This window comes from Microcebus murinus, chromosome 7, assembly GCF_040939455.1.
Source record: "Microcebus murinus isolate Inina chromosome 7, M.murinus_Inina_mat1.0, whole genome shotgun sequence".
In the NCBI taxonomy this organism is placed as follows: Eukaryota; Metazoa; Chordata; class Mammalia; order Primates; family Cheirogaleidae; genus Microcebus; species Microcebus murinus.
Window position 1 is genome coordinate 34,450,858 of NC_134110.1, and position 20,823 is coordinate 34,471,680.

A 20,823-nucleotide genomic window follows, 5' to 3' on the forward strand; every position below is an offset into this window, starting at 1 on the left:
CCGGGGACTCCAGGTGCGGGAGACCCGCAGGGCGGCACCCTCAGGCACAGCCCCGGGCAGAGGAAGGAAACCCAGTGCAGGCAGGGCCACAGTCTCCCTCCCAGCTTGGAGTCAGCGCTGGAGCTGTGGAGGCCAAGGAGGCTCACACTGCGGGTGGGGTCGCTGGAGGACCCTGGGGCCTCATGGGCCCCGCCCACTCCTCAGGCTGTGCTGGGAGCAGGTCCCACCCAAGCCTTGAGGGAAGTGAGGGTGGGACAGCAGAACTCCTGGAGTGAGCCCAGATCATCCTCTGCTGTCTGTGACAGGCTGCCCTGGGCCAGACTGGCAGCCGGGGGAGGCATCCAGACAGGTCAAGGCCTCACTGGCCTCCCTCTCCCGCCTCCCTCTCCCGCCTCTGGAGCTGCATGCCCAGGAGTTCCCTGCCTCTACCACTAACCAACTTCTCTTTCTCCAACGGCAGCACCTATGTCCCCGTGCCCCCAAAGATCAAGGTGAAGCAGGATAAGGTGAGTGGAGCTCAGGCTCCTCTAGCTCTAAGCTCAGGTTCCGTTTCTGTGGCTCTGTGGGAGAGGTCCCCAGCAGGGGGAGGCGGCAGCCCCCACTTAGCTTCCCTGCTGGGGAGAGGGTGGAGAGTTCTCAAAGTGGGGTCCCCAGACTAGCTGCATCACCTAGGGGCTTGTCACAAATGCAGATGGCTCGGGCCCACCCCAGACCTGCTGAATCAGAAACCCGGGGGGCCACCCGGCTGGTCTCCAGGGACACCGCTGCATGCAGCAGTCCGAGAATCACCCCTGTGCGGCTTGAGCGTCTCTCCAGGTCTTTCCTGCCTCGGTGTTCCCCAGTGGGCCCCCTGGGATGGGTTGGCCAAGAGATGGGCAAAGAGCAGGAGGGAAATGAAGTGCCCACCTGCCCTTTGCACACACTGTGAGAATTAGACAGGCTCAGAGAGGTCAAGTAACATGCCCAGGGACACACAGCTCATCCGTGACAGGGCTAGAACCAAGGTCTCCCTGTGCCTCCAGCACCCTGCCCTTTGCACTGGGCCCCGCTGCCACAGGGAAGCAGCCCCAGGTGTGACTTATACGGTGGGGCTGCTGGAAGTGGGGGGCTCCCAGAGACAGCAGCACCTTGAGGCCAGAGTGAGTGATGAACAGTTGACCAGAGATCTGCATAAATCACACTTCCAGTCCAGTCCATGGGGCTGGAGTTTGGCTTGCCCTCCACTGCCTGAGAAGTCCCTGCCACTGTCCTGGAGGCAGCTTTGGTAGTGGAACCAAGACCAAGCCTGACACCGGGACCCCTCCCAGCTCGGCCACTGCTGGCTGTGTGACATTGAGCATGTCACCTCACCTCTATAGACCTCGGTTTTCTCATCGGTAAGATGAGGAAAGGGAGACCTAGGAGCGGCAGTGATTCCAGCCAGTGCCGGGCAGAGTGGGTGGCTCTGTGTGTTTCATGCAGTGCCTCAGTGTTGCTCCCTGGAGCCCCTTCTCCTGAGCGGCCTCACGTCCCACTGCCTGGCCTTGCTAGATATTTTTATTTGAGCCCCACCTCAGCGAGTTTTCTCTCAGTCCTGAGGCCGCCTCTGCCCCATCCCTCCCGTAGCCCGTGTCCCCTTCAGCACCCCGTCTCAGCGGTATGGATATGTGCCCATCTCTTCCCACTAGCACGGGGGCCCACGGCGGCAGGGTGTTTGTCAGGTCCACGGCTGTGTCCCCAGGGCCGTGACAGTGTGTGGCACCTGATAGGTGCTCCATGTCCTTTGCCCACCAGAACTCACTGAGGGCCACGCCCTCCCCTCCCCGCAGATCCTGATCTACCACCCGGCCTTCATCAAGTACGTCTTCGACAACTGGCTGCAGGGCCACGGGCGGTACCCGTCCACCGGCATCCTCTCCGTCATCTTCTCCATGCACGTCTGTGACGAGGTAGGTCACCCTCCCCCTGCTGCCGCCGGGCTGCCTGGAGGACGGGGCTCAGTCCATGTTCCCGCAAGAGGTAGGGGAGAGGACGGGCAGGCAGGCCAGCCCGTCTCTTCCAGAAGCCCAGACTCCCCATCTGTGCCATGGGGCTTGTGAAGCCTGTCTCCCAGGGTGTTTTAGCGAGTGACAGTGCTCCGTGACAAAGCTTTCAGGAGCACGAGTTCTGCACAGTCTGTGCAAGTGCCCACGACAGAGCCAGGACTGACGGGTGGTGGAAGCTCGGACGTGGCAGCAGAACAAAGGAGCGGATCCTAAATGGGGAGGTTGTCTAAGGCCACTGGTCTCAGTCGCTCATTAGAATCATCCATGAGGCTAACCTGCAGCACCAAGGCCACACCCCCGCTCCATGTCACCAGATTGTCTGGGAACCAGGCACCCGGGGGTCCCAAGACCTACTGAGGTTGAGAGCCAGTGATCTCGAGAAGCCTGCATTTCCCCTCGCAGACGTGCCTCCTGCCCCAGGCTACATGCTAGTTTCTATCAGGGATCAGGGAGGCGTGCTGCTGGCCTGGGGAGGGGAGCAGGAGGGTGGGCCACACACCCCCACACACACTCCCTCCCAGGCCCTGGGTTCAAGCAGGGCATTCAGGTGTGCCGCCTTGTCATATCTGGCCCATCCCAGCCTCACCCCACCTGGCTCACGGTTGGAAATCCCAGGAAGGGGTCCAGGGTGCAGGGTGCAAGGCAGGCCCGTGATCTTGGCCTTGGTTGGTGTCTCGTCCTCCTCTTGGGTCCCCAGGCAGAAATGTGAGCCCCTCTGTCATCTCTCCACCCCCACCTCCAGCCAACTGATCACAAACACCTTGGGGTTTTCCCTCAGAAATATAACTCCCATGTCTTCATCCCGCCCAACCCTGATGTCCCTGCTCTGGGGTGGGCCTCTGTCCATGGTGCATTCACTGAGGAAGCTGCATGTGGCACGGAGCTGTCCCTGCTCCTGCTCTATCCCTGCCTCTCAAATCTGTCCTCCACCTGGCAGCCCGGACAGCATGTCCTCTCCCTGGAAGCCCCTCCAAGTGTCCCTTCCTGGTCATCCTCCACTCGTTTTCCAAGACCCAACCACATTGTCACCTCCTGGGAAGATCTTCCTCTCAGGGCACCAGCCCCTACCTCATCTGTGCTGAGGGGGCCCTTAATTTAGCCCTTGCACCTACAACGACCGCTCAGCTGATGACTGCTATAAACTGTAAGCTCCAAGGCTGAGATCTGACTTGTGTGTCCCTCATTTCCTCAGCACCTGCCAGGTGGCACCCAAGGAAGGTCTGCCTGGACTTTGATTCGTCCAGCAAAGTGCCTGGCACAGAATAAGCGCTCAGTCGCTGCTTGTCACAGGTGCGAAAGGCCCCTGCCCAGTGGCCAGTGAGGGCCCCTGGACCAGATGGCTGCTGGCCTCAGGGCAGAGAGGGTCCCCACCTACAAACAAGCTGCCTTGTTGTCATTGTGATTCTTGGTCCTATTTTCCAGATGAGGGAAGTGAGGCTCAGAGAAGTGATGTGACGTGCCCAGGGCACTGTGCAAGTGGCAGAGCTGGGGTTGGGCAGTTTGCTTGGCTGCAAAGCCCTGATCTCCACTCCACTCCACTCCCTCCTTCCCACGCCTGCCTTCTGTGGCTCCTCCAGCCTTGGAAAACAGGTTGCACTTGCCACTTGCCGCAGAGGTGAGGCCCGGCCTCCTGAGGACCACCCACATACCCTAACCTCCAGGGTGCCTCCTGGCATTGGGCTTGAGTTTCACTTAATTCGCTTTTGCTTCACCAGGCCACCAAGAGTTCCAAGGACCTAGAGAAGGGATTTCCTGTGTCCTTAGATGTGGCGTTTACTGTTGCGTGGGATTCCAGGAGTGCCGCAGGCTCCCTTTCCTGGAGGTGCCGCCTGCGGCCCTATGTCTGGTTCTCACCTCTGCTTTGCCCCCACAGGTGGACCTGTATGGCTTCGGGGCAGACAGCAAAGGGAACTGGCACCACTACTGGGAGAACAACCCATCGGCAGGGGCTTTTCGCAAGACAGGGGTACATGATGCAGACTTTGAGTCCAACGTGACGGCCACCTTGGCATCCATCAACAAAATCCGGATCTTCAAGGGGAGATGATGCCGCGAAGGGTTTAGGATGGATGCGCCACCACGCCTCTGGATCCCAGCTCCAGCATCTCGCCGGAGCCGTCCCGTCCAGGAGCTTCGAGGGCCAGCCTCAGGGGTGTGCCCAGGTGCTTCCTGCCGCCTCTTACACCCCAGCCTCTGGCAGCCTCCACTCAGCAAGGTCGCCGAACTCCACCAAGACTGCAGAGCAAGTTTCAGAGCCTGTGTTGGGCAGGGAGACTTTCCTCCCACTGCTGTCCCAGCGCTGGGGAGACTCTGGGGAAGCTTCAGTCTCCAAACACTAAAATCGTTTTGGCTTCTGGGGTGGGGTTGGGGGGCGAATCTGAAGACTCCCGTATTATGATCGACAGGAGGCTTCTCAGGAAAGATGGGGAGAGAGACTTGCTGCTGCCCAGGGGTCCAGAGCTGACTCTCCAGCTCTGATGCTCGCTGGGATGTTTCTGAGTGATGATTACCTCCAGGACAGAGCCACGCTGGGCCACACAGGTGCTGGGGGGGGCACAGTGCCGCCCTTCTTTGCACGAAGCCTGGCCTCTCGCTTGGTGTGATAACCCTGTCATCCCTTTCTTCCCAGAGTCCATTTATCATGGCCAGGAGAGACTTCCCACCCCCAAGACCTTCATGGAAACTTGGCAGCATGTTTCTCCCTCCTGCAGATGCCTCTTCCCAAGCAGATGTTCCCTTGAGCAATCAACCTCCGTGGTTATACTCGTGGCCAAGAGCAGCTCTGCCTACTTCCATGTGCCTTTGTGTTTGGGGAAGAAATGCATGCATCGGCTGAAATGAGGCAAAAGCTCCTACTCGGGAAAGGGGGCCCCCACCAATGCCCCCACTTGCTCCAGAACTGCGAACGTCTTTTCTAGATTCCTGAGACAGCACCCACTGTCTTTATGAGACACCATAAAGCTCTGATGACACTCAAAGCCACCCAGGGCCACATCAGCTGGGGAATGCACTCTTATTTTCTTAGACTGTTGGATTTGGTGCCTGTAACCTCCAAGGCCACACGGGGGGCTTCCAACAGCATTTTCCCCAAGGGCCTGAGCTCTGGGCCACGTCCCTGCTGACCACCTCTGGGGTGTATGGGGGTCTGGGTGGGGGCCTCCAAGAATGGTGGCTGCACTTACCTCATCTTCTCATTCTCTGGCTACTCTCTTTCTCCTCCGCCTTCCTGATTATTTATTGATTTATTTTCTTTTTAATTCAACTGACATTGTGTATACCCAGGCTCTGTTGCTGGCCTTGGGGTTTTGATTAAGCTTGCTATTGTCTAACCCAGAGGCAGGGGGAGGGGTGCTGAAAGGGAAGCTTGTAGGAATTCTCGGACTTGGGGTGTTGGGGGTGTCTAGACCTGGGGCTGGCAGTTGGGCAGAGCTGTGGTGTCAGTCCTTGGTGGCTTGTGGAGTGCCTGCACCACCCTCCCGTGTCAGCTCAGCTTCCTTCCTCCTCATTGTGGATTTGGTGTCATTCTCAGACTGGGAGTGTCCAAAACTCAGTGAAACCTCATTGTGGCTGGGTGGGGAGTGGAGCAGGCAGAGGAGGACAACGATTGTTGGCTGTAGCTCTGAGGCTTCGTCAGAAAAACCACTTTTCCTATTGCAAACATTTCCTAAAAGGCCACTGATGCTTTAGGGTGGTGTGACCTTTTAGGATGCAATCTCAGAAACCATGGGACCCACTCCCCCCGGTTCAGAATCCCCCTCTGCACTCTGGGTGGGAGGAATTATGGGGGCTCAGGGGCCTCAGTCAGAGGTTACAGATGGCTTCAGGCCACTCAAAAGAGCCCCCCAAAAGTGCATGCCAAGTTTTGTTTGTTTGTTTTTTCTCCTGAATTCTGTGCATATAAGCACGTTTCTGGGGAAAGTTTCCATAGCTTTTATTACCTTCTCACATATTCAGAATCCAGGAAGTGTTAAACAAACCTGTTTCAGCTTTTAAAAGCCTCCCAAACCGAATACTTCCTTGACTGGTTCAGACTGGCTTGTCACTGCAAGTCACCACTCTGAAGTCATACCCCTCTGAGGCTCACAGCCCTGGTGGGTGGCGGATTAGTTCTGGGACAAACGAGTCACATGGGCGCCGATACCGAGGGCCATGTTGACTCTGGAGCTCTTCCCCTTCTCCCAGAAGCTGAGTCTGTTTGGGGATACGTGTTCAGTAGAGCCATCTGCTTTGGGTTTTACTGATGAGGAACAGGTCCCCCAAAGTGAAGACGTGTCCCTGCCTGAGCTGGCTGCTGCCTGGGCGGCTGCCTGGGCTGGGTCTGCTCTCCTTCCTCCCACTAGGATGTTTAGGCTGTGGGATACTTTCCAGCCTACCGTTAGCTCTCTCATTCTACACTGAGAAAAGTATGGCCCAGAGTAGGGAAGTGACTTGCAATAGTAATCAGAGTTTACTGATTACTATTGCAAGTAGTAATCAGTCAGGGTTTGAGCAAAAGTAGGGTGTTACTGGTTCCAATTTGGTTACTAGTTTAAATTGTCCAGAGTTGGGCTTTCCCAGCAAGGCTCCATCCAGCATCTTGAAAAAGTGCAACCATCATGTAGGTGTCTGACTCTCTGCTCTCTCAGCACTGAGCTCCAGCCTCAGGCGACTCTGGTGGGCGAGCTCTCATCTTTGCCTTCTCATGCCATACCCAGCAGCAGAGGAGATGGCATTTCTCTTTCCCATAGCCCAGCATAGCCTCTTGTGTCTCCCTGGCTTAGCAGTGGGTACTTACCCTAATAAAAGCCAGTCGTTGTGGCCAGAATTAAATGCACCAATTGATGCAAGCCATTTGGAGCCCATCCTTGGGGTGAAGGTTGCTGAGAGCCAGACTAGTGTGTTTCCCAAGGGGCACTGGTTGTGCTGTCAGCAGGAGACCAAGAAGGACCCATGCTGGGCAGGCCATGGAAGGTGCTCCCTCCGGCCCCTGAATCCCAGCCCAGGGCTCTGTCCACTCTGCAGGCAGAGAGCCCATTGGAGACCAGCCCTGGGCTCTAGGCAGGGAGCAGAGGGATCCCCACCTGTAGCACACAGCGCTGAGCCTGAGGCTGGCCCGTGAGATCTCAGCAACCTCCCAGCCTCCGGGGTCCCCCAGCAGCAAGCCAGGAGGTGGATTCTCTAGAGTTGGAACCACATGCCCCTCCCCTGCCCTCTCTCAACTGTTACAGGAGACAGGAAGGAAGGTTTGTAACCTCTGGCTTCACGGAGGAATTGGGGAGGAGAACTGAGTTCATAAAACAGGGAAACCAGACAAGGTGGAGAAGGCAGTTAAGATCTTGGTGGTTCTTTTATGGAATCTCAGTCTCTGCTGTGGCCAGAAGGGGGCGCGAGAGGCCAAGCCTACCTGGCGGGGAATCACAGCTGAGGCAGATTCCATCACGCCTCCATCCCTTCCGTGCCAGAATCACTCAGGTCTCAACTGCCGTCTCCATCTCGTCTGGTCTCCTTATTTTTTGTTTTATTTTCTTGTACCTGGCTTTTCCCACGAATCCCAGCCCACACGGTTTGCTGCAGGAGAGCTGGGTTATTTGTTTCACTGTCCTCTTCAAGCTAGCCTGACAACAAGCAAGGTGGAAACCCAGAAAACCCACTCTCCCTCACCTGGTTATAATCAAAAGTACTTCCTGCAGGGAAGCCCAAGCCCTGGGTGGCCAGTGTCCAGCTAAAGATGTCTGGACGCCTGCCATGTGCCATCAGGAACCAGCAACCGTCCTCGCCCTCTGAAGAGCTCAGGGACATCGCTGTGCTCGTGGTGGACATCTGGGTTGCCACACATCTGGCCACGTGCCACCAGCCTCATCCTGTCCTGTGGGCTGGGCCAGACAGTTCTGAGATAGAGTCCACTTTCCTCTTCTTGTTTGCATGAAAGCACCAGCTCTTGCACCCCTGGGTGCCGCCTGACACTGTGCAGAGAATAGGAGAGGGAGGAGGAAAACCAGAGTCAGGCCAAGCATCTCACAGCGTGTCAGGGCCAGGGAATTAGCAACTCTTAACTTTCTTACCAAAAGAGCACTGAATTTCCTACTGGCGGCCAGCCTGCTCCACACCTCCCGTTTTTCCCGCCAGATATCTGCACTGCCCAGCACCATCGCCCAGCTTCTATCCTAACACTGCATTGTGGCCAGTCCTGAGCTGGGACATCAGCTTTAACCCCAGCCTGCATCAGGGACCCCTCCCCGTCAGGGTGGTGGCAGGTTCATTCCTGTTCTCCTGCACAATCGCTTTAGTACTTCACCGAATTCCCTTCAAAGCCAAAGTTTCTTGAGCACTTTTTCCTCCTTGCAGACTTGTGTGTTTGGTTGTTGGTGTTTTGAAATTTGCTTTCTGTTCCCACTCGCCTCTCTCCGTTCCGCAGCCGAGCACTGATCTGAGTGCATCCGGACGACGGTAGCAAGAGTCTACTTTCCTCAGCCCCTGCTCTGTTTTATTTATTGTTGAATATTTCCAATGACCTGAATCAAAGTGAATTAAAAAAGAGCTATTTTATCGTTTGGGTGGGCGTGTTGTTTTCTACACACCGGCCGGGCGTTGGTGCTGCCTCTCTCTTGCCGCTTCCATTCAAGAGATGTTTGCCATCCTGAAATGGCTCCACGCTTCATCTCCAGAGGGCCCCCTGGCTGGCGCCCCCATACCAGTGCCCAGAGGTTCAGGAGACAGAGACGAGCCTTAGGTCGTCAGGCCTTGGAGAGGCCTCTTCTCAAACCCAGCTGTGCTCTTCCCTGCTGGGTGACTGGCGAGTCACCTAACCTCTGGACCTTGGTGGGCCGGTGTCTGTCCTGCCCCAACAGAGCAGGGCGCACCCAGGGGTAGACACAAGTCTGGTCCAAAGTTGGTCCAAAACTGATTTCCAGTTGGGGTTTTATTTTGTTTTGTTTTTCATAAGGGATCCCAGAACCCACTATTGGGACTCTATAGTGTAAAATTGTGTAAGTAGTGTAAGTAGTGATGTGTGTAAGTAGTGTAAGTAGTGATGATACACTCCCGATGTATACAGCACTTTACAGTCTGTACAACACCTCCCTGGCCGTGATCTTGAATTCTCACAGCAGCCCAGCAGGCTGATATGCATGAGGACAGAGGTGCAGGAAACTGAGCCGGGCTCCACTCTCCAGATCTGGGCGTCCTGTCTGCTCTGCTGCTTTCAGCCCTGAGTTCATCCGAGACGTTTGTCTCTGTGACCCTCCACAAGCAGCCTCTGAGGTGGGATGGTGCAGAGTCACACAGGTGCCCTGGAGTCCGGCTGCTGGGACCCTGCTCATTAGCTGTGTGAGTTTAAGCAAGTTACTTAATGTCCCTGTGTCTTATCTCCTTATGGATAAGGCTGGGGTGACATAATGCCTGCGTATAAACACGTCAAGGACTAAATGAGTTAACATGCAAAGGGCTTACGAAAGAGCCTGGCTTACAGTAAGCCTCCAACACGTGTTAGCTATTATTAAATCAAACACGTGAGCAGAGGTGCTCTTGGCAAAACTGAAATGAACAATGAGGCTCCAGTGGGGAACCCAGGGTCCCCCCTTCCGGCCACCTCTGTCCGGCCTCCTGCCCCACTGCCTGGGCCTTCATGTTGCCTCTGTCCCTCCTCCGGGAGGTTTCTTCAACTCCACAGTTCCCTTTCTCCTTGCCCCATCATGTCCCTAAGATGACCCTGCTCTCATCTGTTGTCAACACGCTCTGGGCTCCATTCTATAGTAGACTAGCGCCCACAAATTCTGTTCTCTTTGGTCTCACATTCCAGATGCAATGTGGACAGGTGGCCACGAGGTGGCACCACACCACAAGCTGCCCCTAGGGACAGCTCCTGGAGCTCCAGGTCACCCTGGAGCCACCCTGTCCCTGTTTGTCTCCCCATCTCAGGCTGGAGCCCCTGCAAGGTCCCTCCTCAGAGAGCCCTGAGAATCTAAAGGCATTCATGACACGCAGACACCTGCCTGGATCCAGGGGCCAAAGCCAAGGCCCACCTGCTCTGCACCCCACCTGCACCCCTCCGCAAAGCAGACACTGGGGGTTTGGTCCTGGGACCCTAGGGAAGTCCAAGGAACACCCCTTGGGCCGCCCCCCACACGTGCCTAATCAGCAGTAAAGAGAAGATAGACTAAAAAGCAGTTCCTGAGTAGGAGCTACCTATAATAGTTTCCTTCTCTCTTCTGAAGGATGTTTAAATGCGCTCGGGGATGGACGGCGAGTGGAGTGACTCCTCAGCCGTTCTGTAGACTCAGCCATTGTCAGTGTTTTCCACGTAGGCCCTCATTTTCTCTTCCTTTCTTCTCCATTGTTGACTTTCCCTGGCGTTTAGGGATGAGACTCAGATGTTTCTTTGCCCCCTGAGTGTGAGCGAGCAGCTCTGCAATGTGGCCACTCTGCCTGATGGCAGTGTCACCTAGCAGGGGCCGGGTGGCTCCAAGGGGGCCGCCCTGTTTGTCCTTTGGATGTCTTTGGTGGTTGGCTTGTTCACAGCAGGATTCACTAACGGTCTTCACATCACAAAAATAAATTGTGTGTGTGTGTGTGTGTGTGTGTGAGTGTGTGTGTGTGTGTGTGTGTGTGTGTGTGTGTGTGTGTGTGTGTGAGTGTGTGTGTACTCAGAAGCCTACTCCTTACTAAGGGACAGACACCATCTGAGACATGGCCTGGGTGGGAGCGGAGAGTGGGCTTGGTGGGGGATGGGGTGAAAACTAGGCTGGGATCGCTGGAGTCCCTGAGACCAGCATGTGGAGAGGGAGGGGCTCCTCCAGGGGCTGTGACAGGGAGGAAGAAAGGGCCGAGATTGGGGGGATGGGGTTACAGGGGAGCATTTGTCTTATGTTTGAGGGAGATTAATGAAGGAGACTAGAGCAGGCTCCGCGGCTGCCAGAAGCTGGTGGAGAGAAGAAGGCATGGGATGCTAGGGAGAGAGGAGGAGGAGGGTCCCAAAGGGGAAAGAGGCAAGAAGGACCCCCACCTCCCCCACAAGGGGATAGTGTAGGGCCAGTTGGGGACACAGGGGCAGGTAGCTTTGGTAGCAGGAGGGTGAGATTGTTGCTATCTGACAGCTTCAATTTCCCCATGGGCCGGGGTGGGGAGGGGTGGGGGTAACCTGCAGGTGGGAAGGAGGAGGGAGCAACCAGGGAACAACTGGGGACAGTCTTCCCATGGGTAATTGGAGCAATCTGACTGTGAGGACAGAGGCAGCTGGTGACAGGGCGCAGGCCCAGATGAGGTTGGAGAGGATGCATGCAGAGGGCCCGGCTGTGTGAGGTGCAGGGACGGAGGTGCGCTGCTGGCCTCCAGAGGGCGTGCTGGGACAGCCCGGGAAGGGGCAGGCTGCAGGGAGCAAGTACCCATGGGAGCTGGGTAGCCGGGTAGGAAAGGCGGGAGACTCAGGCCCACTGAGTGGAGTCCTGCGGGTGGCAGGACACCGTCCTCACAGAAACCGCTGGGGGCTGGAAGGCAGGGCAGCCCGGGCACCACCATCTGAGCAAGGTCTCCAAGCTGGGGCAGCTCCAAGGGGTGCAGGGACACGGGGAGAAGCAGCGAGTGAGCAGCCAGCAGCCAGGGGCTGGAGGGTGGGCTCTGTACGGGAGCTCCAAGGAGACCCAAGGCCGTGGGGTACAAGTGTGCACGTTGGGTAAAAACACGCTCACCAATCTGCAAAGTCTGCTGCGAGCGAGCAGATGCAGGCAGCAAGATGGTGGTTGCTGCAGCAGAAAATGCGGAAAAGTGGAGCAGCCAGGTAGCCTAGCAGCACAGAAAGGCCCAGAAACATCTGTGCGGCCAGTGAAGATACAGCTCTCCCCACACTGCTGTTGGAGCAGGACAAAAGTGACCATAGGCCAGGATGTTGTCAGGGGGCGTAGTTTGGGAGCCCCAGGACCTTCTGGCATGTTCCACAGGTTAGGAAAGCAGCCTGCCGCTCTGTGGGGCTGGGGGCTCCCTGTGATGACACAGTGACAAGGTCCTCCTGCACAGAGGACCCTAAGTGACAGGATCAGAACACCCTCCGAGGGATGGAGCCCCCCGGGGGTGTTTCCATTGAGCCTATTGCTGTGGAAAGCTGAATGTTCTGGAGGCTTCTTCCGACCCACAGACACCCGGGTGCAGCTCCCCGGGAGTGCCTGAGCGTTCTGAGACTGCCTTCACCGATGTTTTGTGACATCGGGACTGGTCTTTCTGAAGCTTTGGGAGGTGTCTTCCCTTTGCAAGTCCCTCAAGGGGAGGCTGTGGCTGGACCAGGAGCACCCACAGGCCCTGGGAGTCGAAGGTCTGGATCCAGAGACAGACCCTCTCTGCAAAGAGGAGCGACGATTCCTGGCTCGCCTGGCTCGCAGGACTGGGATGAGCAGACGCACGCGCGTGTGTATTTCATTTGTCGAATGTGCCCTGAGGGCCACTGGGGGCTGGAGACCCAGAGATGGGAAGACGAGGTCTCTGCCACCAGAAGGTCCGAGCGATTGAGGGGACAAGCAGACGGCCGACAGCGACAGCACCCCTGCAGAAAGGGGGTATGTTAGCAATGCCCACAGTTCCCTTTCCCGGCCGCCGGCACAGGCTGAGTGCTTCTCCCACATGATGCCATTTAATCCTGCAGTGTCCTGCCAAGAGGTGGCGTTCCACTCTCTGGGGGAGAATCAAACAGTAAACTGAGTCTCAGGGAGGTTGAGTTGGGGTGGAGCTAGGACCGGCTCCCGAATCTGGGGTGAAGATTACAAGTGTCCCAGACTGCTCAAGGGCTTAGGGGAATAGGACAGGGGACAGCTTTGCTCCGAACCAAAGCACGTTGGAGACGAGGGGCTGGTTCCCTGTGGTAAAGCAGGCCCTCTCAGCGTTCATTCGTGCCTTGGCCAGAGCGCTGACCCCAGCACCTGGTGACTGACGGTGGCCACCAGAGGGCGGGGCGGACCCACCTTCTGCCAGGTTTCTTTCAACTCGGTTTGGTTGGGACCCAGAAGCCGTTCAAAAGCACGAGGGAGAAGGCATGCCACAGCCACGTGTGAGGTCAGATCTTAAAAGGACTTGCCTTTAGTAATTCGGCCAACACCTTCCAGATAGGGAGATTTTTATCTCTGTTATTCGGCCAAGAAAATAGGTCAAGAGAAAAAGTCTGGGCCCGGTTGGAAAAGATCAAAGCCCCAAGCGAGTGTGAGTGAGCTGTCTGACGAGCATCGCGTGGCTTTGTGCTGCCACGCAGAGCAGCTGGCCCCCGCCCGCCTGGGCCTCCAGACCTTCCCCTCCGAGCCTTCTCCCTGGCACTCCTGGGATTTATTAGCTGTGTGACCTGGGGAGGGGACAGGGAAATCTGACCTCTTTGAACCTTAGTTTCTTAATCTGCAAGATGAGTATTAAATGGCATAGTATACACCAAGCAAAGACGGCAGGCACCCTCTGCCAAGCACGTCACCTGCATTTTCTCACTGAATTCACACAGCATCCTGGAATTCGATAGCATTATCCCCACAGAGACTGAAAGTTACTTGCCTGTGGCCACACAGTTCATAGGGATTAACAGGATTAAAGGCCAGGCCTGACTCGTCTCTGTCGGGATGGGGGCAGGCTGATGGTACTATACCAGATAAGCCCCCGAATCCCGGTGACTTAGAACAACAAAGGTTTATTTCTTGCGGGGTCAAAGTCTGATGGGCTTGGCGGTTCTCCCACAGGGCCTTGCGTGTGGTAACTCAGGCTTCCCAGCTGTTTTTCATCTTGGGACACAGCCAACTTCAACTTCAGCCCGGGGCCTTCAAGGTGGCTGCACAGGGCGAAGAGGAGATGGAGACGGTCCCCTCGCTCCTGACTGTCTCCACGTGGACCAGGTGCCCATCGCTTCCCTCAAGTCTAGTGGCCAGACCAGCTGCAGTGTCCAAATGGAACTGCAGGGGAAACTGGAAGGCCTGATGGCCCATCTGCAATAGCCGAGGGGCACTAACCATCTCTACCTATACCTGTCCTTGATCCGCACCGTGCCCTGGGCTTAGAGCCGCCGGTCAGTCCTCAGTGAACCTGGGCGGAGTGCTCCGTGCTGCAGGCTCAGTGAGATGCAGACAGACCAGGACGGACCTAGGAGGGACCCCAGGGTCAGGAGTCCAGAGTCCCAGCGCGGTGGGATCAAGCCTGTCCAGCCCAGGCTCAGCGGCTGCGTTCTATTATCCGAAGGGCTGGTGTGTGGGAGAGAATTGTGGGGTGCTGGTGGCTGTTGCTCTTCTCGGCCTGGCTCATTCCGCAGACGGTTCTTCCCAGTGCAGCCTCTCCCGCACAGCCCGGGCTGCTGTCGCATGGGGGACCTGAGCTCTGTCCTGGGAGTTGTACGGGCAAAGGATGGAGACCCGCTTTCTGGAGCTGCTGTAAAGCAATTTGGAAAGAGGGGGCGCATCCTGCCACTTAATCCAAGCCATCCCCCTTCTCGCAGACAGCTGCATAGACTGCTTCATGTGCTGGCTTCCGGAGACTCAGTTTCCAAATCTGCACTTTGGAGGGCTTAAATAATATCCATGTGTCTCAATTTTTTTAACTAATCCTTCACTTCTGAGCCTAGTTACAAACAGAAGTTCACTGAGGGCAGGCACATTCTTGGTTCTTCCCTTCTAAGTGCCAGCACCTGAAACAGTGCCAGGCACATACTAGGCATGCAAATAAAGATGGTGTTGATTGACTAGTGGCCTTCTGGAATTTGCTCTATTGAAACAGAATGAAAGGTAACATACACTGAGTATTTAACAGGCTACCAACCCACTCTGGGTATTTGCATGAAGTCACACATCTGTTTCTCGCACAACCCTGGGGACAGGGAGTCTCACTGGTGGGCACTCACTGGTTCTGCAGAGGAGAGAGCTAGTGTTCCGAGAGGGAGACCCCTCACCCAGGTGCACACGGCTCGGCAGCAGTGGACCCTGGATGTGAGCCAGGCTGTCAGGCTCTGAGCCTGCCCTCCAAGGCTGCCTCGTGGTATCCCCAGTAGCTGTCAAATGTACCTTGGAGGCACCTGACGCTGTGTGCAGCCCAGCAGAGGTCAAGCTTCTGGAGAGGAAACATGCTGAAGTGATATGAGTTCTGGCTAATGATTATCTGTGCTCCATCCCCCTCTCCCCAAGGCCACGGGGACAGGGGACTTTCAGCTTTGCTTCAGAAGCACTTCAGAGATGAGCCCCTGTGGGTTGATTCATCACCAGAGATCCAGCAGAGTCCAGAAAATTCCAGGGCCTTCCAGAAGGTTCTTTTGGCCAAGAGCATGGACCAGACAGAGGTGGAAGAGGAGTGTGGCAGGAAGCATTGCTAGTGCTAGTGCAGCTCAGAGACGAGAGGGCGGTCACCCTGCACGGGTGCTGAGGGTAGGAGTTCATCAAAGAGAGGGATTGAGGGGAAGGGCCTTCCTGGCGGAAAGGCCAGCTGTCCTTTTGCAGCCTGATGACACTCCTCTGTCCTTGTTTGCCCCCTTCTACTCTGCACCCTTCTCAGCCACCTTGCAGGCTCCTCACCCCCCAAGCCACCTTCAACTCTCTGGACTGCCTGAGACTCCCTCCTTGGCCCACTTCCCACAAACCACCGTTGCACACGCTCCTCCTGGCCGTGGTGCCACAGTGCCTATTTTCTCTCTCTCCACACCCAGGTCCCCGTATCTAAATCCTCTGAACAGCTTCCCTTTGATGTCTTAAGGCCCCTTCAATGACCACAGGCCCAACCACACTCCCCATCGTCCCTCCCTGCCCTGCTCCTGCTCCTTGGTCCCCATTGCACGAAAGCCACTAAGCTTGGGGATAGTTTGTTACGCAGCCATGGATAACCAGAACCGACGGCTAAGCCATCAAAGCATTTCATTCATTCGATAAATATTTACTGAGTGCACACTAAGTGCCAAGTACTGTTTTAAGGTTGAAGATATGGCAATGAACTAAACAATAAAGAATTCTGCTCTCCTGTAACTCACGTTTCAGTGGAATTCATCTGTCTTCAGTACATTTATTAAAGGACAGTGACATGGTGGCAAATATACAGGCTTTGTGAGCCTGTTAACAAGATCCCTTGTTAATCCTTGTACTTTTTCTTAGATTGATATTCCTAGCTATAGAATGAGGACACATATGAGGGGCACTTAAAGGGTTAATTACAAAGCAATGTGTGTACGTTTAGTAGATAAGCGAGAATTTGCTTATCTTGGTCAACATTATTTGTGAGCTAATCCTGAGGGGATAAAAATAAAGACAGACCCCCCTCTGAGGACCAGGAGCGGGTCCTAGTCAACCTGCATCCTGCCCCAGTCCACAGGCCCCACCCCAGCGACGTAACTTTCCCCGAGAGCCCAGCTCAGTACCTGCTATCAGCATTTCTTAAAGTCCTCTTTCCACTCCATTTGGTGTGGCCAACCTGCCCATCCCAGATTCCATGTCATCCCTCTAGAACACCTTCCCTGACTTTCCCCTTGGGAGAGGCCTTCTGAAGGGTCCCCAGCTTCCTCCCCACACTGCAGGAATCATTTCTGTACTCGCCATCCCTAACCTCAGCCTGGGGCTCCTGAGATCAGGGTCCGGTTCGTATTTGGTCTGATGTCCCTAGAGCCTGGCACCTGTCTGGCCCGGAAGAGAAGCCCAAGCAACAGGAGCCTTGAATGCCCAGGGAGCACCTACTCCATCATGCACTGAGCTGGAGGCTCCCATGCACCGCCTCCAATCGCCATGGCAACTAAGGGCATTGTTTGCTGCATCCTACACCGAGACCGTGAAGGGGTGCCAAGGATCAGCCTTGCAAGCAGAAAAGGAAGTGCACTGGGGAACCCTGCACTGCAGTCCCTGTGGGGCAGCTTGGCCATCACCAGACATCCCCAAGTCCTCCCCTTGTCAGGAAAGGGCCCGTCCTCCATCCCTCAATGGCTTAAGCCACCAGGACGCACCTCGAGCCCACTTTCTCTCACCTGCCCCCAAACTTCAGTCCACCCACACAATCCAGGAGATCATCCCCATGCAGGCCCGTGAGGCTTCTGTCACTGCTTCGACCCATCGTGAGCTCACATCTCGTCTCCTGCCCAGTGCAGGAGGCCTCCTGCTGCACGGCAGCACTCCACGATGCCGTTCCTTCTCTCAGGTGATGGGAATAGAGCGCCACGGAACTCAGAGGGGCGCTGCAAGGATTAAGTGAGGGAAGGGGCTTAAAGCCGGTGCCTGGTGCACAATGAGCTCTGTGTGTGGCCGCGGTGGAGGTGGCAGTGGCAGCGGTGGTGTTGCTTGTGGCATGAAGAATGAGGAGAGGGAGGCTCAGAGGCTGAATGGCCCAAAGTCACACAGCTGGTGTGTGACGGGGCTGTGATCAGGACCATGTCTGCCCAGGTGTCTTCCAGAGGCATCTGAGGCCTCCCACAGAAGCAGAGGATGGTGGCATGGCTAGCAGCCTCACTTTCTCTCTGGAGCCCACATGTGACAAGATTTGTCAATCTGGGGTTGTGAGGTATCATGGAGGCTGGCAGGAGGAGGCAGGGGGGAGACAGGCTGCGTGCTTCCCAATCCCAGCTCTGTTCCAGCTCTAGGACTGGATAGAGAAGAGCCCAGGGTCAAGGATGGTGGGCAGGAGGCTGGAGGGCTATGGGCTGAGAAGGGGACTTATGTCCTGCAACCGTCACCTACCTCTCTACACATGAGCGCCTCAGTCTTGGCTGCAACTTCCTAAGGTTGATGACAGTAACTCTGGCCCTTACCTGAGGATACAGGTGCCCCCCGAGGGCCTGGGCCTGTGTTTATTCATTGCACCCAAGGTTATTGATCCCAGAGCACTGTGACAGCCACGGGAGGATGCTCTGTGACTGCCCTGGTGTAACCCTTGTGTTCCCCTAGTGGAGATGGCCCAACAGCCACCAGAAGACAGTGCAACGGGTGCCCGGAGAAGCTCAGAATTCCATGGAGCACAGGGCCTGAGCCCATCTAGGAAGGTCAGGGAGGACTTCCAGGAGGAAGAGGCCACTGAGCCCAGAGGGGAGGAGCAAGGACGTTTGGCCAAGCAAGGAGGAGGGGGAGGGAGTGCCCGGCAGAGGGCAGAGCACTGCAGCGTCCAGAGGCAGGGGAGCAGGGCATGAGCATGAGGAGGATGGGCATGGGCGCAAGAGCTGGGTCTCTCAGGACCTTTTAGGGAAAGTGGGCTTTACACCAAGAAATGCGGGGGCCACAGAAGGGTGCAGAGAAGGGGGGTAGGGGAAGCTTGAGTGCCATCACTGAGAGGCAACCTAGAATGGTGGTTGAATGTAGATTTAGATAACATGCACATTTAACAATTTCTTCACATCCTTCATCGCAGTTGAGCAGTGCCCAGCAAGGAGCAACTGAGAAAGGTGGGCGCTGACAGGTGAACTACCTGGTCTGTGACCCCCCCAGAGACTCAGGATGGAGAAGCCCAGGCCCAGGGTCCAGCCTCTCTGCTCCTCACTCTCCAGACAGTCAGACTGCTATTGGGATTAGAGGAGGGGTGTGCATCTCCCCAGTCAGCCTGGGCATCCCTTGGGACGGGTCCACCCCCAGGTGCCCACAGGGGAGTGGAGAGCCTGGTTCAAGTGCATAATGTTTGTGAGGAATTGAACTGGTTTGAAGTGAATTGATTTATAACAGAAAGACCCAAGTTCAAGTTCTGGCTCTGGGGCTTTTTATCACAAAGACTTGGTCAAGTGCTTTCTGCACTCCCAGACTCAATGCCCTTCAGGTGGGCAGTAGGCACCGAATTGCTTGAGACAGCCAGCTCTGTCATGCAATGGAGGGGCAGTTTGGAATGCTTCACTGTTAACCATCCAGGCATCCCAATAGAGTCTAAAAGTTCTAGAAGTTCTTACTGGAATCTCTTACAGAAAATGCAAGATCATTTCTCTTTCTCCGTGGGGGAAACAAAAGAAAGAGAGAAAGATGAAAGAAAGAAAAAAGGAAAGGGAGGGTAGGGGAGAGGAGAGAGGAGAAAAAAGAAAAAGAAAATAAAGAAACAAAAAGAGGGAAGGAGGGAGAGATAAGAATCCAGTAGGTGGTCCCTCTTTCCCTTTCTCGCGTGTGCAGGTGTATTCTAACAGACTTGCAGCAGCAGAGGGGGATCTATTTTTTTGCATTTTATTTTATTGGCTTGTTACTTTGCAACCCATTGTTCGGCACACTGAAACATTATTTCCCGATCCTCATTTGAATAGCAGTAAGAACGTTTATCCAGGAGACATGCTTTACTGAATGTCTACCGTGTGCCAGGCGTGGGACCATGAAATAGAGCAGCCCTTGGCCCTGGTGGTCAGGGAGTGGGAGGCTTGGAGGGGTCCTTAGTGGGGGAAACATCACAGTTAAATAGACAAGCCTAACAGGGAGGGGGCAGGATGCCTTGGGGACCCAGAGGATGGCTCCCTCTGCTAAGCCCAGGCCAAGGATGGGGGGCATAGGCAGGGGGCCTCTGGAGATGTGAGTCAGCAGGAGTTAGCCAAGTAAGGAGGTCAGACAAGGGGGTTCAGGCAGGTAGAAAAACACAAGCAAAAGCCTTTCAGCTCTTCTGTTTCCTTATCTTTAAAGTAAGAATGATACTGCCTCCAGAATAAGTCAGAAAATGCATGTAAAGCTCTTAGCACAGTTGCTATTATAGAATTTAACTAGTGTCTTCGGTCAATCAATAATAAATGAACAGTGAATGAGGCAATGCAAAATATGCAAAAGCTACTAATATGTAATGTTTTCTTTTGAATTATTTCAAACTAGTATTAAAAAATAAGTCGTTTTAAAAGATAAACTACAGAATTGGAGAAAATATTTATAAATCATATCCCTGATAAGGGCCTAGTCTCCAGAATATACAAAGAGCCCTTACAACTCAACAACAAAAAGTCAAACAACCCAATTTAAAAGAGGACAAAGAGCTTGAGCAGCTACCATGTTACCCTGAAAATAAGACAGGGTCTTATATTTATTTTTCCTCAAAAAGACACCCTAGGGCTTATTTTCAGGGGATACGTTATTTTTTTTAAGTACGGTACAACAATCTACATTTATTCAAATATAGTTAAGTCGTCTTCTTCTGGAACATCATCATAACTCTCCAAATCCTGAATTCCATCCTGAATTTCTTGAGACTCTATTTCCTTTAGAACCATTGGCCCCAATCTCTCATGTACAGCAATAGAGTTCTCATGGGGCAGATGAGAAGGGCTGCTCGTCTTCTTTACCACTCCGCGACAAAATGCATGGGTTGAGCAGATGCGCCGCGTAGCCACGTCCATCACTAGGTCTTATTTTCAGGGTAGGGCTTATATTGCTCAAATGCTTAGAAATCCTGCTAGGGCTTATTTTATGGGTAGGTCTTATTTTCGGAGAAACACGGTATTTCTCCAAAGAAGATATTACTAATGGACAACAAGCACATGAAAAGATGTTCAATATCATTAGTCATTAGGAAAATGCAAATCAAAACCACACTGAGATGACACTTCACAATCAAAAAGATGAAAAATAATAAGTGTTAGATAGGATGTGGGGAAATTAGAACTTTTGGGCCTTGCTTGTAGTAATGGAAAATTGCACAGCTTCCATAGAAAATAGTGTGGTGGTTTCTTGAGAGGTTAAACATAGAGTTACCCAGATGACCCAACAATTCTACTTGTAGGTGTATATCCCAAATAACAAAAAACAGGTCCTTGAACACATATCCATGAATGCTCGTAGCAGCACTATTTACAACACCAAATGTGGAGCCAACCCAAATGACCATCAGCACAACAATGGATAAACAAATTATGGTGTATATAGTTGTCCCTCAGTATCTGTAGGGGATTGGTTGAAGGATACCAAAGTTTGCA

At 54.6% G+C, this 20,823-nt stretch overlaps 1 protein-coding gene across 4 annotated transcripts in view; it reads left to right on the forward strand.

Moving 5' to 3' along the window:
* Positions 1–8,554, forward strand: part of ST3GAL1 (ST3 beta-galactoside alpha-2,3-sialyltransferase 1) — a 92,096-nt gene extending 83,542 nt beyond the window's left edge. For all 4 annotated transcript variants that reach the window (XM_012785454.3, XM_012785453.3, XM_012785452.3 and 1 more), the window contains 3 exons: positions 461–506; positions 1,809–1,928; positions 3,898–8,554. In XM_012785454.3, coding sequence (XP_012640908.1) covers positions 461–506; positions 1,809–1,928; positions 3,898–4,071 — 340 coding nt within the window. In that variant the 3' untranslated portion in view covers positions 4,072–8,554. The remainder of the gene's footprint in view (positions 1–460; positions 507–1,808; positions 1,929–3,897) is intronic.
* Positions 8,555–20,823: the final 12,269 nt, after the last annotated feature.